The 25,000-nt window shown below is 35.4% G+C and overlaps 1 protein-coding gene and 1 long non-coding RNA gene across 2 annotated transcripts in view; one reads left to right on the top strand and one right to left on the bottom strand.

Moving 5' to 3' along the window:
* The window catches only part of LOC127861736 (uncharacterized), an 11,677-nt gene extending 10,597 nt beyond the window's left edge, over positions 1 to 1,080 (top strand). Inside the window, exon 4 of the mRNA XM_052400418.1 lies at positions 938 to 1,080. Coding sequence (XP_052256378.1) covers positions 938 to 1,080 — 143 coding nt within the window. The remainder of the gene's footprint in view (positions 1 to 937) is intronic.
* Positions 1,081 to 2,906: 1,826 nt separating this feature from the next.
* Positions 2,907 to 25,000, bottom strand: part of LOC127861574 (uncharacterized) — a 35,449-nt gene continuing 13,355 nt past the window's right edge. Inside the window, exons 2-3 of the long non-coding RNA XR_008040272.1 lie at positions 3,311 to 3,382; positions 2,907 to 2,938 (exon numbers count right to left, since the gene is read on the bottom strand). This is a non-coding gene — a long non-coding RNA (uncharacterized LOC127861574). The remainder of the gene's footprint in view (positions 2,939 to 3,310; positions 3,383 to 25,000) is intronic.

A 25,000-nucleotide genomic window follows, 5' to 3' on the forward strand; every position in this document is an offset into this window, starting at 1 on the left:
CCACCCATCCAAAAACCGAACACATCATATATATAATGTGTTGATCAATAAATGTGTTTGCCATGTACGTTTAATAATGTAACTCTCCTTTTCGATTGCGTTCGATTTCCTTATTGCTTTTTTGTAACGAAAGTCTTAGATCGACACACCGAATACATATTATTTCTCATTGAAGAGTGGTATTGGCGCATGTATATCGTATTTCAATTTACACAAGGACGAATACATTAATATATGAGTGTTAAAAAAGAGAGACAGAAGAGCATTGACAGCGTGCGCATGATGTATTTTAATAAGCCCAACAGTCAACTTTAAACGACGCGTGAATGTACCATAAGTAGGTGTCTTGGTACTTGCAAAACACGGGAAATGCTTTATATCTTTTCTACAAAAAACGGTATAATCACGTTAAATATTATTATAACTTTGTAAGTGGAGAGAGGAAAATATTTTATTTACTGGATTAAATGCATATTTTTAAATTTTAGTAAAAAGAATTAAACGTGCACAATATTATTTTACTTGGATTCCATGGTGTACGTAGAATAATTCAAACAATTAAAAGAGATAACATATGAATAGTAGTGACAATGGCCAAAACAATAGTAACAATAGTAAAGTGCATAAACAACGAGGCCCGTCCGGGAGTTCGAGTACAGAAATTACTTCAGTAAACGATTTGCTAAATAGGACAAAGTCGGTGTTGTTCGGAGATCAACTGCGTGATAGTGTGTTTGTGCCAGTGGATGCTAAAATAGTGGCACAAAAATGGCGGACGGAGGCTATTCCAAACCTACGAACAGGGACCTTATGGAGATAATGAAAACTACAGGTAACCAATTTGAATCCGTAGAGAAGTAACTAAGATTTTTTTAAGTAATTGAAAAGAGGATCAGGGGCAAGGAGACGGACATGAACAAGTTGTGGGTGGCATAAGACTATCGGATGAAGAAGGGGGCCGATCGAAAGAAGCGGGTTGAAGACAAGGTGGACGGGGCGGACATTCTCGCAGCGCAGATGGCGTCACGAATCGACGAGCTCAAGAAGGTGCGAGAAGCCATGCGCGAGGATGTTTCGTAGCTCCAGTCGCAGAGCATGAGGAACAATCTTATGTTTACCAGTGATCCGGAAGACAACGCTTCAGGTAACGAGACTCCGGAAGTGACGGAGCTTTAGCTTCGTCAATATTTCGAGGACAATTTCCTAATGGCACGTGAGTTTATGGATTCCATCAGGTTCGAACGTGTGCATCGTTCCCCAGGCGCACCGACTTCGGGGAAGGTAAGAAACATTGTGACGAAGTTTTCGTACTTCGAAGACAGGGAAATGGCGCGAAAGCATTGGAAGGAATGCAACACTTTTAAGGATGTTTGAGATGTTTCCACAGAATGTTATCCAAAAGAGGCGGAAGCTGGTTCCCAAGATGAAAGACGCGAGGCAGAAAGAGAAGTGTGCGTTTCTTGCTTACGACACCCTCTAAATAGATGGGGTACCGCCACGCGCGTAGGGGCACGGTGACAGTTGGATTTCTATCTTGTCTTGGATCGTTAATTGTTTAACAGATTGTAAAAAAGTACTGTTAATTTTGTTAATTTAATTTCTTCTCGTTATATCTGTTTAATGTATGAAACTTGGAATAACAAGTCAAACGTTATTACTCTTATTGATTTAATATCTTTCACTTTTTATAGTAAAAATCTACACCAAAATGCACGTAGATCTAGCGGTGGTGTTGTTGTTTATTTTAGGGAACATTTAAAGAATGGAATACGCAATCATTATAATACTATTATTTGGCTTTAACAAACCGCCCCCCCCCAATAGCGATCGAAGCGTTTGCCTCCCGGTCGCTAGGCGGACATCCTATCCACTACCTATTCAAAATTTAGGGATTACAGATTCGTCTTTGCCGTAAATATTTTGTTTACAGAAACACATACACGCGCTATCATCAGAAGAAAACATTCCCTGGAGTTTTAGAAATCGCCAGATAAGCTGGTTTGTCACTGGTTTGATAGTAAGTAACAATAATCAGTAAAATGTTACCACAGTAATAATAGAATATATAAGCTCCATGAAATTTAGTATTTTCTTGTTGCCGGCTAATTTGAAATCGTATATTATAGTAATCGAATATTTATATTTAATCATTTATTAAAATTGACCATCGAAACTATTAATAAACATAAGTGACACGCAGATGATATCTTGCGTGGCATCCCACTTGCCAACTTGTTAAGTTAAGCATTTTTTTTGCCGTTTTAAAGAATCACGTTATGTATATAGAATTTAGTGATCAATAAATATATGTGTTTCTATGTACGTTTAACATGTGCAATAATAAAGCTTTTCCTAAAATATAGAATTTGTTATGTCGATTGAGTTCGTTTTCCTCGTTGCTTTTCCACTTAAAAAAAAACTTTGTAAAAAAATCTTAGACCTATACACCGAATGCAATTTATTTGTCATTGAATAGTGATAGTGTCTATCGTATTTAAATCTCGAAAAACGGACAAATATATTATGATATTTGTGTTTTAAAAGGAAGAGAAAGTAGATCATTGACAACGTGCGCATGACGTATTTCATTAAGATCAACTGTTAACTTTAAATGTTATGTGGCTGTATCATTAATAGGTGTCTCGGTATTGACAAAACACGGGAAATCTTGCCAAATACATTTTCGACTAAACATAAGTATAATAACATTAAAAATTAGTATAACTCATGATCAAGCGACGCATAAAATGATAGGTAAGTATAAGTAGACAAAAATGCTTGTACTTAAAACGAAAGGAAGCAATGCACTAACAAAATAGAAAATTAATAATCATAATTTCACATTCGTAATATGAAAATTTCTTACAGGGTGTTTAGATCCGGCATTCCTTCAAATACACCGTCGTCTATGGATTCGAGTTTGATCTCGCCTAAACCCCTTAAAAAAACGAAACGTAAACTTAAGCAACGGACGTTAACTATACCGCTATTAAATGCTCTAACAAATATATTGACATGTTAAATAATCATAGATTTTTTTAACATTCGTCTGCTTATGTACTATATGGAAAAAGCAATCAAGTGTCTATATTCAAAAACAAATTTAAGCAACTGACAAGAATATTTCACAGTTTAATTGAACAGCATTCTTCACATAATTTGCCACAAACATTGTACAATCAAAAGACAACGAAACAACAAGATATACAGTTATTAAAGTATATCAAGCAGATCACAGACTAAGTCATGTATATGTGGACAGCCGGGCGGCATTTATTTCACGAAAAATTATTTGTCTATTGAAACTCACAGACTGCGTAGTTTTGCCAAGCCCCGAAACGCCGCCCGGGAAATGTTGCGTAATTGGTTGCCTTCCAGATACCTGAAAAATATCAACCAGTGCCATTTGATAAACCATTAAAGTAACATATGTCAACATATTTCAAATTTACCCAATGAGGAATATAACGAACACCGTTAATAGTTGTGACTCTGATTCCTAAAGTAGCAGCAAAATACGTCAAGTGATAAGACATTCAAGTTATACAGGTAAACATGTTTCGTAGGTTCCCGTTTTTGTTAAAACAACACCAACAGTGAACAAGTTTTATAATAATACATAATAAATATACGTGTAGATAGGTTAAACAATGTATATTCCAACATATTTCTACTCAATTATATATCCCGTCACTTTGAGCGGCTGATAAAAAAATAAACCGGTTCCATACTGTATTGAAAAAAGTTTCAACGAAATGTTATATTTTAAACAATATAATTAAAACATATACCGTTATATATACCATGAACAGATTGTTCACTTTAACTTTGATACTCAGTGTCGTTTTGAAAGATAATTATTTATTCCAGTACCTTTCTACTTAATGCATGTATTCCGTTATACTCTGTGAGTAGGCACTAAATACGGGAAAAGGAAATATATCATTATGCATAACTCAAGCCAAATAAGCAAATGACATGCTCTAACTTTACTCTAAATCTGTAACGAATCCTTCGAATACACGAATACGATAATGTTTTAATTCATTTGAACCCGCATTCGCACATACATTTCTCAAATTATTTCGACCAGTATTTACGAAAACGTGTCAGTTCACCAATGTTAGTGCTGAAGTTTTTTTAGATTCATAAATATACCGCAATTAAATCCTATTAAAAGTAAAGGCTGAATCCGTGAAATGAGAACATTCTCACAAAACCTCATGTGACGTTATGTGATGGATTCATGGCGTGTGTTCGATGGCGTGACACCACGCGCTGTTGATATATCTATTGTACTCGCATTGAAGGCAATAGTCTGGTGGACTGTGTCGATGTCATGCAGTTTCCTTCGGCACTAATACTGCGTTTACCACTAATCGCATTCAACTATAGCATTGACCTCTCAATCGTATCCTTTAGAAACAAAGTTTCAAATTTGTAAACAATCATAAATGTAAAGTCCACCAGAACATTTTCGAACATATAGCGAAAACAAGTTTAGTCATCGCAAATTTATGTTTACAATAAGTATGCTAGTTATAATGTAGGTGTTTGCTCTTTTTTCGCTGTCTCCATGTGTAGTGCAACACAACTGGAGCCTATTTCTCACACTTAAGATTGTGAGCATGATAGCTTGAAATATAGGCATTGTATTTATTGCAATATTCAGAAGAAATAAATGCATTCACCAGCAGTTGATACATTCAAATGTTCCAGTTTACCAACCTATGGTCATAAAAAATAAACGCTGAAGTGGAATGCTACTCTTATAAAGACAGGTATCTGTTGTATTTTATCTAAAACAAAACACATATTAAAATTATTTAGTTATTAGTAAATAAATCCTTCTTAAAATTATATTTAATCCGTTACATGTAACCATTCTCACAAAGCCCCATGAATTTTAAATTGTTAGTTGATGTTATTTCTTGGATTCATGACGTGTTTGTAATGTCATGACATCACGCGCTGATGATATATATTGTACTTGTATTGAAAGCATTAGTCTCTTGGACTGTATCAAAGTCCTGCAGTTTAATTCTTACCTCAAACTGCTTTCATCATTATTCGCTATCGTCTAAAATATTGAGCCCTAAATCGTATTCTTTCGTTACTTAATACAATGATTCAGACCATTGCACAATACAATCAAGATTGTCAGGGTAATCACAACGTTTTCGAACCGATATCGAATAACAAATTATGTCGTCGAATTACGTCGATCTATTTTCTTAGGAATGGTTATCTGAACCATACATAACATATTAATGTACAAAGACATTCTGTTAATAACATTTTTCCGATTGAAAAAAATTGGCAGTGATGCCTTACACGAACTTGAACTCTGAAAACATCTAACATATGTTTTCTGTCAAGCATTACCCTTACAAGTCGTCTTTGGATTCGAGTTTGTTGCTATATAAATACCTTCACGAAAAACGAAGTTTACTCAAGCAATTTACGAAAACCGTGTTTAAAATAAGCTTATAATTGGTTAACATATATAGAAAAGACAAGTAGATTTCTATATACAAAACCCACATGTAACAGTCAGAATAGTTCACAGTGCCATTAATTTGTACCAGAAACGCAGAAAACTGGACAGTCTATTGGGAAAGCATAAAAAGAAAGAAACAACAACAGACACAGTTCTTCAATCCATTCAAACAGACCGCAGACTAACATTTGTGATGTGAGCTTAATAAAGGTTATGTTGTTGTTGTTGATACATTTGAACAAGGAAAGCTTGCCGTCAATTACATGTATTTTAAAACATGTGTCTAATTCAACATTCAGTGCGGTAAATGTGAAGTAACATCAAACAACGTCAGATGCTTAAACATTCATTTACTCAAAGGTAAACATAATTCACAGGTTCCCGGTGTGGATTAAAATACCACTCAAGTTCACAAGTGTAATGATAACATAAAAAAAGATGAAAAACGCAAACCAATTGAATGGAAATGTCTAGTGGTAAACCAGGAGAGTGATCTCCAGCGAGCTCCTGCTAAATGAGAGGTAGAGATTGCTGCTTCCGACTTTTTGAAAAAAGAAACACTGAAATCTTATATCTATCTATTACGATGAGATATTTGTATTAAAAGCGCGAATGATTTTATCAATTTTAATATGTACATTGTATCATATTCCCTTTAATTATATTAAAATGGATGCTATTGAACGTTTTTCGATTGGTTTGATACAGCAAACCTAAACAGTCATGGACTCTAAATATGTTATTCTACTCATAGATTGCCAATATGTACTCAACATACCAATATATATCTCTCACTATTTTTGATCTTCTTTGCAAACTTCATTAAATTACAAAATAAATTTGAATTAAGACGGAAAGAAAATGTCATCTCATTGTATTGAATTCATGTGTAAATATTACTTAGTATTGTCTGAATTGAATTGACAAAATCATTTTATATATTTTGAAGTCATTATATTTCCACGGGTATGATGGAAAATGATACTTATATTATAAAAGTCCTTTTTTCGGAATTATCAATGTGTTTAAAAAACAGTATATATTGTCTGGAAAAACCCTGTCTGTTACAAAATGCATCAACACGTTCCCATATTCATTGGTTTTCATTGTTTTGTTCTTGTGTTTTCAGAAAATAATATATTATGTACATTCTCAAAAATCCGCCATAAAATCCGTGAATACCAGAACCACCATCACTATCATAGCAACCACAGCCGCCACCACCACCACCTCCGCCATCGTCGCAACCACCATCACTTCCACTAACACAAACAACGCCACCAACGCCATCCGGTAAACAACGTAACCACCACATTAAGCACAACCAGCGCTTCCACCGCCACCACTGCCATCAAAGCTACCATCGCAACCACCGCCATTAACATCTCACATCGCCAGCATCAAAACAACCCAAACCGTCACCACAACCGGCACCAGCGCCATCACAACTATCGCCACCACCGCCACCACCGGCCCAATCAACACCACTGACACAACCGACACCACTGACACCATCGCCGTTGCGGTGATGTTCGTGGTTTCGGTTATATAAGTTGTAACAGCACACAAAGTCATATGATTAAACATTCAATTTACACACAGGTTAACATAATTCAAAGGTTATCGGTGTGGATAACAAAACACCAAAGTTCACAAGTTTTCTGAAAATACAACCGACAAATGATCTCACTTAAAATTATTGATTTTAGCGAGCCAAGTCTATAGCAAACACTAGCGCCACTAAAACCACCACCACAACCGCCATTACCGCAACCTTCGAAACCTTCGAAACTACCGCAAATACCACCAAGACAAACGCCGACACTGAAAACACTGACACAACCGCCGCCACCGAAACCACCAACACTACTTACACCGTCGCAATCATAGAAACCACCGAAAACACCAAAACTACTGACACCAGAACCATCACCGAAACCACTGACAACACCGCCTCAAGCGACACCATCGCAACCATCGACAACGCCGAAACAGCCGCAACAACAACAATCACCGCCAACATCGAAACCACCAACATCACCCCAACCAACGACACCACAATCACCGCAACCAACGAAACCACAATCACCCATGCCACCACCCAAACCACTGACACCAATGCAATCAAAGCAACCATCACCAGCACCACCACCACCGAAACCACTGACATCAACGCCATCACAGAAACAACCGGAACCACCGAAGGCAGAATCCACTGCGATCACCGACACCACCGTAACAACTGCCATCAACGAAATCGCCATCACCGCCACCACCGGTTCAAGCGCAAGCACTGCCAACGCAGCTATCACTGCCATCACAGCCACCATGATCGCCACCACTGCCACCACCGAAACCACCACCAATGACCAATGGAAACAATTTACAACAGCGTCATCACTGCAACCACCGGAATTAATGACACCACCACTACCACCGCCTAAACCGCAAAAACGTCGAACACATCGCCAAAAATGCCAGAATCGCCACCACTGCTTACAAAGCTACCATCGCATTCACAATCATCACCTCCTCCATCGCCTACACTGTCATCTAAGCAACCAACGCCACAACGGCTACCATCGCAATCACACCCATCATCTCCACCGTCGCCACCATCTACGCTACCGTCACCACCTAATACACCAACACCACCAAAAACACTGACACCAACGCAACACACATAAATCATCTTAATCACCGTTACCATCACCATCACTGCCACCATCGCCTCGACCGTTACCACCGCAACCACCGCCATCACAGTAATCAACGAAACCATTAATATCCACGCCACCACCGCCACCACCAAAACCACTTACACTCACGCCACAACCGTTACCACAGATACCATTAACTCTACCGCAATCACCGAAACCAAGGACACCACCGAAACCAATGACACAACCGCCACCATCGCCACCACCGAAACCAATGACAAAACCAACACCATCACAAGCACCACAAACAGCCATCATCGCCTAATCCACCACCACCAACTACACCATCGACTCTACCGCCAGCACAGCCACCACCTCTATCACCGCTACAACCAAAATCATTGACAAGTGACAATCACGCAACTAACGCTACCATCGAAACCACTGACACCCACGCCAACGGCGCTACCACATTAACTTCCGCCACCACCGACATCACTAACAACTTCGTAACCACCCAAACCACTGACTCAAGCGCTAAAACCGGAAGCACTGCAACAAGCGAATCAACTGCACCACCATGGACGCCGCTATCACCACCGCACGCACAAAAATCAATAACACCTTTGCCATACAACAATCACCTAAATTATCGCCTCCACCGCCCCTATCACCACCACAGCCACCACCGCCACCACCACCACCACCACAATAGCCACCACAAACATAACCAAAACCACTGTCGACCACGCCACAAAAGAACAAGCGAAACTACCGCAACCACCGACATCACTGACACCCACGCAATAACGATACCATTTTCCCCACCGTTATCACATCAACCACTGCCACCATCAAAACCACTAATTCCCCCCCCCCCCCATTGAACACTGCAACCACCTCTGCTGACATCGCCACCACTGCCACCACTAAAAACACAGCCATCACATCCGCCACCTGTGCCATCAAAACCACTGACACCACCTACATTGTTGCGACTACCGAACCATCGCAAGCTCCGCAACCACTGCCACCACTGCCACTATAGAAACCACTAACACTACCGCCGCCACCACAACCACCAAAACCATTGAAAACACAGGCACACAGCCAACAAAGCCACAACCTCCACCATCGCCAAAACCACCACCACTACCACCATCGCAACAACCGCTACAACCGCAACAACCGCCACCACCGTCACTTTGGCGACATCAACACAACTGCCACCACCACCACCACCAGTTCATCGATCGCAACAACCACTATCGCCGCAATTAAAACAAACCACTGCCAAAGCAATCACCAACAAGATACAAGTGTCTTCTTGAAAGAATTGCGAGAAATAAAATCTTCTTGCTTTGTTATGATAAATATTTAATGGAAATATGTTGTAATTAAAAGGTATATCAATAAATGAGTGTTAATTACTTGCTTATTTGAACATAACAATAAATTAAAGTGTGATTGTTTAAACTTATAAGCCAACTGTTTTCAGACAAACGAAACGAAAACATGACTTGTTATTATAAAACATACGCACTGATTGTCTTAATTGACTTGGGTCTATAGGACACACATATACTAGTATCAAAATTTAACTTTTGTATACAAACTAACTGTATTTAAGTTGAAAATATCACCCAGTTACCAAGGTTAGCAGGTTAATGTGTTTTATATGAGCAAACATATGCATAACTCTTGCGGATATACTTTTTTAATTTATTGCGTAACACGGTCAATAATTACACTTTTACAAAAAAGGTAAAAGAGTTTCCTATTATGTTGAAAGAACATTTAAAATACAACTTGTTTATTACTATTTTCGTAAGTTCCACAACATTGACAACAAAAGCTTTTGAGATACGGGCGATGAAAACCTGACGCACAGACGGATATACTTACACAAAATGAGCACATCTATAAGCCATCTAATACCGCTGACAGTAGGGAAGATGAAACATTTAGGCAAAAATGCATAATATGCATATTTATGTATGATACTTAGATGAATCCTAAACGGAGCGGGTTCGTCAATTAACTCTCTTAACTTATTTTGTAATACATATATTGGCGTTACAAAATAGTAATAGTAAAGGAAATATTAAAAGAAGTAATATAATGGCTTCACAATTTTACATTTTGCTAATTTTGCTTTTAGTGAAACTTGTGTAGTCTCATTTCAGCAGGTCAACTTATATACCTCTTATTTTCTCCTAACACTGATCAGATGGCAGAATGAACTAGCAATACGTTTAACTAGTGTCAAATTAATGATGAGGAAGAAAATGCTGATGATGTTAATGATGATGAAAATAACGAAGCTCATGATGATGAAGATGATGATGTTGCTGTCGAAGATTATATTATTAAATGAGGAGGATGGTGGTGGTTGTGGTGGTGATGGTTGTGGTAGTGGTCGTGGTGGTGGTAGGGTTGTGGTTGTGGTGGTGTTGGGATTGTTGGTGGTTTGGGGTGGCGGTGGTGTTGGTGGTGGTGATTTGGGTGGTGTTGGGGTGGTGGTGGTGGTGGTGGTGGTGGTGGTGGTGGTGGTGGTGGTGGTGGTGGTGGTGGTGGTGGTGGTGGTGGTGGTGGTGATGGTGGTGGTGGTGGTGGTGGTGGTGGTGGTGGTGGTGGTGGTGGTGGTGGTGGTGGTGGTGGTGGTGGTGGTGGTGGTGGTGGTGGTGGTGGTGGTGGTGGTGGTGGTGGTGGTGGTGGTGGTGGTGGTCGTGGTGGGGGCGGTTGAGGTTGTGGTGGTAGTTATAACAGTAGAGGTGGCAGTGATGATGTTGATGTTGCTGGTGGTGGTGGTTTTGATGAAAATGTTAGATGTGGTGTTGAAAAAATCTTGGGAAGATACTCAATAGTATTTATTATTAGTATTCTGATATGGACATTATGATTATTAATATGATAGTTATCAATACGATGATAGTAGTCATTGCAGGAGAGGATGATACGGATAATGGTGATGAGTGTGCTTATGGCAAGGAAAATTTAGAAAACAAATGTGTATATGATAAGCCTGAGCATATGATTAAGTTACTGTACTAATTACCGAGACCATTCCTCAATGGTTACTTTAAACACTGATCAGATTATTGAAAACATAGAAAACAATGTGATATCACAAACATTTATTGTAAATGAAAAGTTGAGGTGTCTCAATTGTGTAATGACTAATCTACTGAAGTCAACCAATATCACACTCTGTCATGAAGAACCTGAAATTTGCTCAGTTTCAGTGTTCATTAAACATGCAAAGTACTAAGATAAGAAGTGTTAATGATGTCCTCATAAATGCTTGTGGTTGAAAATTAAAAAAATTGTTATTTCACGAGACAATGTCGTTGTAAGTTAATTATACTATCCAATAAACACAAATTTGTGACGTTTCATTGCACTTGTTTGACACTAGGGGTTTAATGTGTACACTAATTATTATTATGGTTTTGTGGATAAACTGTGTGCATTTTCTACGCTTAATTTTTACAACCACGTAAATAGTTACATTTCAGCATAACTACGCCCTATGTGTAGCTCCGTATGTATTTGTTATCTTCGAACTAAGGAGAGTATCAATGACAAATATTTTCCTTAGATTGTCAGGGAATATTTTCATACTCCGTATCCGCAATACCGTTAACATATTGCCAATAGTTTTTTCTGGATATAACAACAGGGTAGCCAGGCGTCATTCAAGAAAAATGATTGCCTTTCGCAAAAATGTTCTTCTTTAAACGCACTCATCATATTTTACTGTCTGACATCCCGTGACACAGTGTGTGTGATTGCTTCATATTGTTATACCATGTATATCTCTTGTTGGTCATAAAAATATATAATTTAATTTCATTAAAAAATAACAATGACAATAATGTCATGATAACTTGAAAAAGTGGCATTGTATTTCAAGGAATCCCTTTTCACAAGAAAGAAATGCATTCAACAGACAATTAACAAGCAGTTGGCGCATTCAAGGATTAATGAGCCAGTGTACCAACCCGTTGTCAAGATATATGCACGCATACGTGGAATGTCTCATTTACTAAAGACCAACATTTGTTTATCTAAAACAAAACATGTATAAAAATTATAAAGTTATTATTACCGAGCAACTACTTAATATTGTTGTACAATATAAATTCACACATTGCTTATAACACGTTGCCCATTCCAAATAAAGCTATTAATTACACTGGTCACACATTAATGAACTAGTTATAGTTATGTCAATAATAATCAGTCGTATCATAGTTTATAAAGACTGAGTAATAAAGTCAATTCATTAAAATACTGCACTAATATTCCCGATATTCCCGAATCAGGATACTCAACCGTTTAAATAATTTAACAAGATCCTCATTTCGAACACAAACCAATATAGGAGCATATATTTTCTCACTTAGTTATAACTGTGCGTTGTGTTCAATCAGTAGTATAAGAGTTAATCCACACGTTTGAATACCATGCAACTGGAACCGAGGTATTAATAATGCAGTGATTGTCCCGAATCCACACAATGAAACATTCACATTTTTCACATTTGTGGATCGTGTAATTTCAAATCATGACATGGTATTTCGTTCTTACGAACCGTTACGAAGCCTACATACAATTTGATGTATACACTAAGGCTTTTATTTAACTGGGATATCAATTATACTCGCATATATCATTTCATATAGGCTATCATATATCTTCGAGACGTTACGATATTTTTCTTTACATATGCTTTTTTCAGAAAAATTGAAATTGTATCTGTTAAACGATCAGATGTTGTGTTTCTTTTTTTGGATACTCACTGTGAAAAAAAAGTTGACAAATCAAAAACTGTCTTTTAAGAGAAGGATATACATATTGAATTGCTAGAACTAATAAATATAATTGTCATGTAAAACGTTTTGAACGATATATGTGTCTTGCAGATATTACATGACTATGTGTTTAGACCAGTTTTATTTTGTAATGTCAAAAATGGTGTCAAAATGATTGCCTATGATAAGCATATAAGTTATTCCAGTATGAATCGGAGTTTTAAGAAAAAGTTATTTATTCTGGGTCTTGTTTCTTTTACATATGGGTTTAAAAAGCTCCAGTAAAAAGTCAAGACTAAAATTAAAAGAAGAAAAAAAGCAAACCTTAACAGGGCTTGAAACAGTGACCCCTGGAGTCCTGGAGTAAAAGTCTACCACTTAGACCACTTGGCTATCCGTGCCCATACAATTAAGAACGTATTTTATACTTCATATAAGCAATCCGCGAAGTTTTACAAAATATAACGACAACAACAGAACTCTCCAAATTATTCAATCGTTTCGCGTTGCAACGCTTTATAATTTTCACGTTTTTAAATCGTCAAAAATGGCATATAATTGCTATTTTAGAGCATGGTAAATGTTCAGTATTACTGTTCCCTCACAAATATCATAACTAAGACGAAAATTTGCGAATCTGGAAAAAAGATCAATTTTGTCAAATAACCAAAACAGGAAAAGGCCCCTTTAACAATTGATTAGAAAATGTGTGTTTTGTTTAAAGTATCATATGTATTAAGTCATTTGTATTGTTAGTTGTGTGTGTTTTTTGTGGACAGTGGACCATTTTGTTCAAGACCAGTTTGCCTGATCTTGAAAGCAAATCGGATTTGGTGGTCAGTTATATGCACTGATCATTTGGATGACTGGACTCGCCCAATTATCAACTTGTTGCATTCACGACAAATTAATAAATAGGAAGAAAATGATGATAATGATGTTAAAAATGATTATTATGATGATGATAATAATGACGAAGCTGATGCTGATGATGCTACTGCTGCTGCTGCTGATGATGATGATGATGTTGATGATGATGATGATGATGATGATGATGATGATGATGATGATGATGATGATGATGATGATGATGATGATGATGATGATGATGATGATGATGATGATGATGATGATGATGATGATGATGATGATGATGATGATGATGATGATGATGGTGATGATAATGATGGTATTGATGATTATTTTTATAAATTGATTAGGATGGTGATGGTGGTAGTAATGGTGGAGGCGGTGATGATCGTGTTGCTGCTGTTGGTGGTGGAGGTTGTTGTTGTGGTGGTGGCTGTTGTGGAGATGTTGATAGTGATGATAATTATTAAGTTAATGATATTTATTATTTGATTACTGTGTTGACGATGTTAATATTACAATTATCACAATAATGATAACAGTCCATTTGCGGGAAATGATGATGATGCGGAAACTGATGATGGATGTGATGATGGCGGGGGAAATTAAGATAATTAACAATCAGTTGTCATATTCAAAGTATTAATGTGCCAGTGTACCTTATGTTGTATTAAAATAAAAATTAATTCATTGCATATACCTCTTTTCCCATACCGAAAAAATCCTACAAAGTTTACTGAACAAAAGTTTCTAAAGCATTTATAGTTTGGTTAAAACAATCTTATCAAAGTAAATCAACACTAAGTTAATGTCATTCAGTTCATCTACTGCACTAATAATTTCTCGACATTCCCGAATCAAGATTATCAACAGGAAAATAAGAAATTGAGATCATAAAGTATTAAGTATACATCTGATTGCCATTTAAGAAGTCTTCCATTATAGGTTACCATTATATTGTTAGTAAACTATTTGTATTTAAGGCCAAGACATAGGATCTACGAACGAATGATATACAAATCAAATCAATACCATTAACAGTAATATAAATATGTATCGTCCATTTTCAAATCAAATCATCGTGTTTTGTTCTTACAAATCGCTATGAGGACTACATAGGATATAGTGTTTACACTAAGAATACTGTATTAAACATTGAGAACATTTATAATTGCATGTATCATTTAGTTATGGCCTATGATATACCGATGAAACCAAGAGGATAACATGTGTCCAACAAACTTTACAGAATGATGGATTTTTATAAGACTCCATTACTTTAAATCGACAATGGTACGAAGTGATAAGACTTAAGTGGTTATTTGATGAGCTTTATATAACGGACGTTCTTAATATAATATAATATACTAAAGTCGTTAGACGCATTTGCCTTAATGAAGTTGCACTTGGTTTTTTATCTTCTCAGTTGCTCTTTTTTACCTGAACGTAACCATAATAGTATAAGTAAATATATTATTTAAACGGCACATAGAAATAGTATTGTCTTTATCAAATTTTTATCAATCTATTAGCATGCCATGAGTAATGGATAAAACATACCACAGCACAGTTAAACAATTTAATAACTGTGCACACGTTAAAACCATTAATAACGGGCTATTTGAATATCTCAATATACGTTTGTTACGAATATCAAAAACAGATATTCGTGAACGTAATGTGTACATGTTTGTTTTTATATCTCACTACTCGTTTTAACACATTTCTGTTTGTAATTAATAGTCCCTTTCCTTTTTCCCGGTTAAATAATGGAAACGGAACCAGATCCTTATATACCATACAAACCAAAATAGGAACATGTATTGTCTTTCATAGTCTTATTTTTATGTGTACATATCTGAATAACTACGAAACATATGGATTATGTCGTTGAGATATTTATTAATCGTTATTAAATTAGATTGATTACGTAAGAGTGTTCGTTTACTAGAAACGGACAGGTTCTTTTAGGATATACAGTCAGGTAATTACCAAACTAGCAAGGTCAACAGACTTCAGATTAAGCCTTTGTATTTATTCATGAGTTTGTATAACGAAAAACGAAAAAAAGGTGCCCGATTATTCTCTCATTATATTCTCAACAAGACATTTTAGCTGAGTATGGATTAACGCTCGTTTGTAGTTTAGCTATTGCTTTTACTTTTCTTTTTAAATGCAGTATTTTTTTCAGGGTACAAAGTCCCGTTCAGTAGATGTCCCAGACAATACACTTGAAAGTTCTTGTAGATGGCATCAGCATATAATAAACTGATATAATAACATGCCGTCCTAATATATTATATGTACGTGTACATTAATCAACTTAAATTGTAAAATACAACGACCATGTAAAAGAATCAAAATGTCAAAAACAAGTGTGTTCCTTATTTTAAGTGAATTTACTAACAAGCAATAACAAGCAAACACGTGCTTAAAGGTTGCATAAGCATCTATCATGCTATCATAATAAGCTTTCCTCTATATTCGTTACGAGCGGATGATCTTAGTGTTTGTAGAAGATTTCAACGTACAGTGACAATGATTTAGTTTCCAGAATCCCAATCAAGATTTTTCCTGGATCTTTGATACTACGTGCTTTATAGTACAAAGCCACAGTCATATGTTGTCAAAGTTCGTTATGCTATTTTAAAAGGCAGTGAACATCTTTTACAAACCTTAATGTGCTTTTTCAAAGGCGTACTCCACTTAGTCATTCTTGGAAACTAGTTGGGAATTTTATCAACATTTTATTGGATATTAACCGACGTAAAAAGTATAGGTTAGACAGCTATGCCGAAAAATGTAGACAGCTATAAGATGCACAGCATTATAAGTATAGAAATATAAATACCCACACAACAAACAATTATACGTTTCGAGTAACAAAGTAAGGAACAAGTATTTCCCTTTAACTGAAAAAAAAACACAAAAGAAATAATTACGAAAAAAAGAGGCACAAAATGTTGCGAAATTATCATTTTCTTAGTTTTTCCGTTTAAAGTAATTCCAAAATCACATACGAGCATAAGTAAAATATATTCGTTATGCATACTGTGCATGACCTACATGTTATGAGGACATTTGTATATGAACACAGGATGCTTTGTTTACATAGGTGACATTTTATAATTATAAATGACATATTTGGTTGGACAGTAAACCCTTAAATGACCTACACTTGTCGTACCAACACATTTCTTACATTAACTCGTATACCTTACTTTGTACGAATTAGACAAGAAGATGATGTATGCATTATACGATGAATAGAATAAAAACACGTTGTTTTATAATAGTGATATTTTATTATTAAAGTGACGTGCCTGGACAAAAAGATACCTAAAGGGCTGTATAAAAAGAAATTGTATAATGTGTTTTGAAGATTTCTTCTATGCTCATCGTGTTATTTGACTTTTTATTCACACCATATTCAATGAGTGCTATTTGTAATGTAAAGCCTCCGGTCCGAAATACAAACATACATGCAATAAACATAAGTAGTGGCATGGTATATAATATTAACAACAGTAATGATAAGACGTGTAAAAGGGGTCTTTTCACGTTTTTGTAAATTGACAAAATTGAAAAAAGTTGTTTTAGATTCGCAAGTTTTCGTTTTAGTTATGATATTTGTGATGAAACAGTAATACTTAACATTTACCATGGTCTAATATAGCCATTATATGCATCTTTTGACGATTAAAAAACCTGAAAATTATAAAGCGTTGCAACGCGAAACGATTGAATAATTTGGAGAGTTCTGTTGTTGTCGTTTAATTTTGTGATACTACAAAGATTGCTTATATTAACTATAAAATACGTCGCCCCAATATACTTTGCAAAACTGAATTTGTACGCTTTCTATTTTATCACACATTTGATGTCCCCATAATTCAACCGAGTATAGCAATATTGGTTTGACAATTGCATCGAAAAATTTAAAAGCTTCGTGGTGGTGGAAGTTGCCAACATATGTTTGGTAACGAAATATTGAATCGGCTGCCTTTTTCGCTTGCATTCATAACGTATCCTTGGCTTCGTCCAGCATAATTTTGATGTAAAGAATGATCCAAGGTATCTGTTGAGCGACACGACTTCAATAGGCGTATTGTTATAGAACCATCGCTCATACTGTCTAAGTGGACCACCATTTCTAAACACTATAATTTTCGATTTATCCAAATTAAGCTGCATACCCGTGGCCTCGCATAATACTTGTATTCAATTAACTTGTATCTGCAGTTTGATAGCGGTCTCGGCAGCTGCAGCAATGTCGTCTGAAAACATCAGTGCTTGTATTTCATCTATTTGGTTGGATATAAAGATTCCACTTCCGCAATGCTGCTTCAAGTGAGTTACAAGGTCGTTTATAAAGAGCGCAAAATTTACGCTAGAACTGACGCATCCTTGTTTTGTTCCGATGTTAAACTCAAAATATTCAGTAAGGCCTGTTGACAGTTTAACACACGAGCGAAGCTGTTTATTCATGGATTAAAAACACCCAACAACAGGCTGTATTCGTTGACCCCTTTTTGCACTAAGCTGCTCCCTAGATGCAGATGCTAACAACTATCAAACGCTTAAAAATAGTCAATAAAAAATACGTATACTCTTCCTCGTCGTTTTGTTATATATTTTTGAATAACAGCGCTTAAGTTAAACATAGTGTTCGTTGTACTATAACCAGATCTAAATCTCGCTTGTGACTCGTCGATTACTTCATACTGATAAGCCCATCGTGTCAATCGAGAACTTAGTATTTTCATAAAAACTTTACCCAAGCTATTTGCCTCCGAGACAGCTCTATAGTTATTTGGATCCGATTTAGATCCTTTATTATGTATCGGAGTAATCAGGCTCTCGCACCAATCCACTGGAAAATGTCCGGTTGATACAACATAGTTAAACAGTATTTTTATGTACGTCAGTGTAACGTGTATTGTATGTTTGTACATTTCTATACATGTCCCGTCTGGTCCTACAGCACATCCACTGCGTAATGATTTTAGGCTGATCATAATTTCATTATCAGTTATTTCGCAGTCTTATATATCATTGTCTCTAGTGTCTCTTACAGAAACGAACATATTTTCGTAGACATGGTTATCATTAGTGTCAGAGAACAATTTTTCAAATTATTCCCACCAATTATCTGTATCAATTACGTTAGTGTTACAGTTCTCTCTGCCACTAGCATGTTAAATACTTTTCCAAAAACACCTTGGGTTTTTACTATTTTCAATTAGCGAATTTCTCCGTTGCCTCTAAAGAGACAAACATTTTGCACGGCAGAGGTTTTTGAACACGTTTTTACTTGTAAGATATATGTCCAAATCATGCTGAGAGTGCTAAGAACATAAGAACATTGTGCTTTGTAATTCTCGTATTCAATGTAAACAATTATTGTCTTGAAAAGGCCTTATGTGGTGTTGAAATAAATATTGATGCCATGATGTCAAAAAAATACGACAGCTACTCAAAGTTTAATTTACCTTTTCTTTGAATGGTTGGGAAGATCTACGTCACTGACATATGTGTGAAATAGATTTTCGAAATATGGTTATCCAAGAACGCAAAATTTAACAAACAAATGAAAGCCAGAAATAGCGTGCGTTTAGTTCAACTCGCTGATTGATTTCTTTAACAATTACAAATGATCTCAATAGAAGTACGTTCAGTTATTGTCGTTCACTTAGATAATTTATTAATGTACATGTACTATTATCAATATAACTTCACGAGTCGTACAATTTAATCCAAACAGTAAACTTTAAATAAATGGCAGTAGTAAATTTTTTATCGTGTATTCCAAGTTTTGGAGATTATGATTCGTCTTCATTGTACGAGTTTTTAAATGTGTTCGAGATCGTTCCATCTCCCCGTTGCATATGTCCTCTCAAGAAACCCCAGTCACATGAAGTCTTAGACCGCTTCACTGAATATGAATTCTTTGTAATTGAGTGGTAGTAGTTGTGCATAGTTTGATATCGAAGAAGACAAAATAATTCATTTGAAACATGCGTATTTGAAACGTATATAAGCTCAACTGGCGAATTCAAACGAAACTTGAGTGTATCATTAGTAGATAGTTTCATATTAAAAAGATGTAAATATTTGCCAAAACAAAGGGACAAGTATTGTCTGAAATCTTTTGTACAAGAAAAATATAAAATATGGTTAAATGTACACACGTGTATCATTACCTATGTGCACGTCACGCACTTATATGATATTTGACTTTAAATCCGCCTGGTATAAAGAAAAGCACAGTAAAATATGTGTGTGTTCACACGCAAACTAAATAGGGCAAGGAAACAGGAGCAATGAGGCAGTTATTTACCGCAATATCGAATGGATTGTGGTGTGCAAGTGAAGAATTTAAACTGCACGTGACAATATCAGCATGTTAGCTGTGCATGTACTTTACAAAAACGAACGTGTCAGCCAATAGTCCGAGAAAACCCTTGTTCCAAACTGGTCACTGAACAGGGCGCTCTTTAAGATCGAAAAATATTATTAAAACGTGAAATTGGTTGAATTGCTACGTACACGTAATAAAACGTATTTGATTTATGTATATTATATTTCCCCTTCAAATTTGGAACTTTGAAACTAAGGAACCTATAAATGCCAATATTTATGCATTAATTATCAAAGTAATTGTTCTAAAATAGTTCTGCTTCATTGTATTGTTCGATGCCGAATAAGTTAAATTAACTAGTTCCTGATTCAATCCGAATAAGGAACCGGTATTTTTAACTTGAACAATATTTTCATAGAAGAAACTGTGACACATTACCCTGAACATCCTTTTGCATGTTAGGGTGATATAAACATATATTAAAACATATCAACCTATACGTTTATTCTTTTTTGCTGTGCAACAGAAATACAAAGAACAATTACCCTTTATTTGCCGAATTCCTTATTAAAGCCTTATGTACAACTGAATGTTCTTATTTAAATAAGATTGAACATATAAACAAGTGTACCCGACAGCTTTGAAAAAAGCTTTTAAAAATCAATTATCAGTTAGTGTATTTCCGATTAAAAGCTTAGCCAGGTGGCCTATATTGACTTCGTGAAGTTTAATTCGTACCTCAAACGTTTCTAGACTTATCGATTTGTTTAACGCAATACTTTACAAACTTGAATACCTCTGTTATGAGTAAAGATTTAGATTTAAAATTGTAAATGTGATCATTTGACTACATTCTAAGCAAGCTCACTATAAAAGCATTCGTCCATGACAATTGCACGCTTCAGCACGTGGGGTATGTATATTTTCGTGTGTTTTCTTCTTGTAGTCAAATTATCACACGTAAAGTTTTAAATCAAAATTTTAACTTTCAACTAAAATATTCAAATTTGAAAAGTGTTGCGTTAGAAAAATCTAAACGTTTATACTGATTTAAAATGTATTATTATTATTATTGCTATATTAATTATTTAAATATACATTTATTTTGAAATTATAACTACATGTAAATTTACATGGCGATTTTAATACATGAACCGTTTAATATTTTTTTTTAAATGCAGGTTCTGTATTCAGCCTCGAAAATGAACTGGATGACTAGTTAACAAAACGAAGTGGAAATAAGTAGGGATGTCAAGTTATTATTTAAGTTAGAAAATGATAGTCCTCTATTTGACTTGAATATCCTGATTGCCAAAAAAAGGGAATGCAGTTTGAATAATCTACCGTAATAATTGTAAAGTGAGATAAGCCAGTTCTGTATTCGGTTTGAATAAAGAAAGATGAATTGTTTTCGTATCAATAAGTAAAAATTTGTTATAATTAGTTCGAATAAATAATATCGCATCAGGACTGTAAAATGATTGTCAAAGTTACGTGTCTCATATTGATGTATATGAAGCCATTAAGTAAGTTAAAACATATTACTCCTCATTTAGTTTTAATGAATAATAAGGAGAATGTTCGTTAGTTATTGTTTACCCTTGACAAAGGAAAATCAATATGAATTAATACAACTATGTAGTGATATGTTGTATGAAAGATGTTTATGTCATACCTGCATGTTAAATTAGTTTCATTGTTAAGGGCTGCGGTTCGGAAAATGGACAATTATTATTACGGTTTTAAAGAGCCAGTTCTTAATTTGCTTACAATCGTGCGTACTGTCTAATTGCTTGTATTTCAGCCGTAAAAAAGAGCTGGGGTTAGTTATAAATACAACTATGTAAACATATTTTAGAATATTATTTGTTTATTAAAGCTTTGTATGAAATAATTTGAAAACATTGGTAATCCAGTTTTGAGAATGTAGTTATTATAAAAGGTAGAGCATGTTAGTTCGAATTTCGGTTTGAAAAAGGAAGGAGTTCGCTGTTCATCATTCGTTAAAAATAAGGAGCAAGAAACATGTTTTATTGTTCGTATTCAGTTGCAAAACAAGGTTGGATAGTGTATACGTTTGCTGCTAAATGTGACGAATATTTCAAGATGCTTTACATACTGAGTGAAACTTACACCACTTCAACATTATCGTTACCCACCTCAGCGCTATTTTTTCCTAAGTCATATTGATTGAATGACGCGTATTAAGAACAATATTTTCCAAAATGTGATTGGATTCGCATTGATATTCGCGTTCAATCAGAGACACAATCTTACTGATTTTGCTTTCCGGATACTACAAAGATTTATTAGAAACTGTTCAGAATAATTTCACCTAAAACATGGTAAATCAATATAAAAGTATAATTAATGCATATATCTTAAAATGAAAAATGTGCATTAAATCATCTTGTAAAACTTTCCTTTTCCAGGACACGGATTAATTGCACATGGTTTTTGTTTGCATCATGACATTAGGAAGTATTTAATGTATTGTGGTTACACTATCGAATTTTCAATAAGTTTTAAGCAAATTTAATGTGTAATATAAAAGTATTGATAATAGCTGTGTGTAATGTTTTGCTGTTGTGTGTTCGCTACATATTAAACATCACATCTGTTGCATAATTATATGTATATGTTTGTATGTTTGTTCTTCTTGTTTTACTTAAATATGTTATGCGATATATGTATTATGACTTATTGACTGGTGGCCTAAGTAAATTTGATTAACATGTACTTGCAAAAAGTGTGTCATGACTATCCTACATTACATTTGAAAATTAAGTTTAATATTATTATTATAAAAACTAAATGTTTATAATAATATTGATTATATTACAGTGATTATAAAAAAAAAACGTACGTCATGATAACACATGCATATATTAGTCAAATATAGAAGGACAAAATAATAAACAAATATTACTTTTTAAAGAGTTATATAAGCGCATGTAGTGCCTTTTTGTAATAAACCTTAACATAGGCACATTTATTATTGAGCTATCGTAATTTTGAGCATATGGCAACACTTGCTATGACAATGCATATACAAAGGAAAACACATGACATTTCGCGTTGTCATGTCACTTGACATGCTTATTAACCCGACATTGAAGATACAGATAAAGAGAAAGGAATAAGTAAAAGATTAATAAAAAACGATACAATACACATGGATAAAAAATATACAGAATACTCAAAAGCAAACACGTGGATATATGTAAGGACTTATGCTGTGCAAAGTGCGAAGTAATGTTCGCCTTTTTACTGGTTTACATTTTTGGATTGACCGCTCCAAATCGCTGACAGTAACAAGAATAATTCTTCAAATACTGTTTCTGGACTTTAATTATTATTATAACATAATTTGATAATCATTAAGGCATCCTCTAGAACGTCATAGGAAAGCAATGAGTTTTAATGTGTCATAATGTAGCGTGTGATAAGGCTTTCTGTGTGATGTCATATATCATGTTGATAAATCAGTTAAAACCCTAACAGTGAAATACAATAAAAAAATACCACGTGAAAATGATCAAAGGTGCCATACATTTGCATGTTCCGCTAATAAATGAATTTATTTATGTCGGGTACGTTGTATAACGCTTTCAGAAATTGTTAAAAAGGTGCATGATGAAGAGGTTCATGTTTTTACCTTTTACATAAATTACTGTCACATTAAATAATATTTTAAAATATGTTATATGATAAATAATAATTTAATACAACAATTTATATTGGAAACTTCTGTTCAACTTCAAAATTCTAAATATATACTGTTTACACTGACTCAATTTTATTCCCACGCCTCATGGACTGGCGTTCTGTCTGTCTTTTTTAACGACGACCAAGGACTCGCAATGGCAGATAAGGAGACTGTGAAGTCGTCGTGAGAACGCATGAGAGGACTCGCAAGGACTGCTAAGTAGACTGTGTGGTCTTCGTCAGAACGCATGAAAGGACTCGCAAGGACTGCTAAGGAGACTACGAGGTCTTCGTAAGAGTGCATGAAAAGGCGTCCTTACAGCAAGAAGGCCATGAGTAGCAAATGTAACGCCAGGCTTTGGCGTTCTAATGGCCACTTTGCCAAAACGCCGTATGGTTGCCCATACGACATCAAAAACGCAGAAGCTTTGGGAAGTAGAACAGACGTACTAGAGTCACCATGGTAAAGCCGAAAATCGTAACATTTGACATCCGGAGACTCTGGGCCGTTACATATGCCTTACCAATAAGTATATGGGTTTTTAAAACCCTGTCACGTTCTTGGTTATAGTGCCGTCGAATGACAAACACCGATGTCATATTTGAGTCGAAGAAGACATGCCAAGTATGTAGTGAGGCCGCCATGACATCCTTGAAGATTGACGCGTGACCGAAGGTCAATCGCAGAATAAACGTTGTGAAGACGCACAGAACGAGGAGTTAACATCGCTTTCACGCGTAGTTAACACAATGCAGGTGTCGGTTTAAATGGTTGACATAACATTTATTTTGAAAGCTGAAACATGAATCGGTCTTCTGAGCAGATTATGGGCTCTTCACAAAAACTGGCTGTTTTTGTGGCAGTAAGGAGTTCGGTCCAGTGTTACGCGGATAAATAGGCCATTTAATGTATGATAAAATAATATAAACAGGGAAATCTGGGATAATGGGGACAATGATATAGTATAAATAATATTACCATTTAGCTACTTGTTTATCATTTAAATACAATATTAAACTGCAATGTGTTTATAGATAGTGCTGCTTAATTTAAGTTTCTTCTTACAATCAGGTAAGTTATAAT

The sequence above is a fragment of the Dreissena polymorpha genome, chromosome 16 (assembly GCF_020536995.1).
Source record: "Dreissena polymorpha isolate Duluth1 chromosome 16, UMN_Dpol_1.0, whole genome shotgun sequence".
Taxonomy (NCBI): domain Eukaryota; kingdom Metazoa; phylum Mollusca; class Bivalvia; order Myida; family Dreissenidae; genus Dreissena; species Dreissena polymorpha.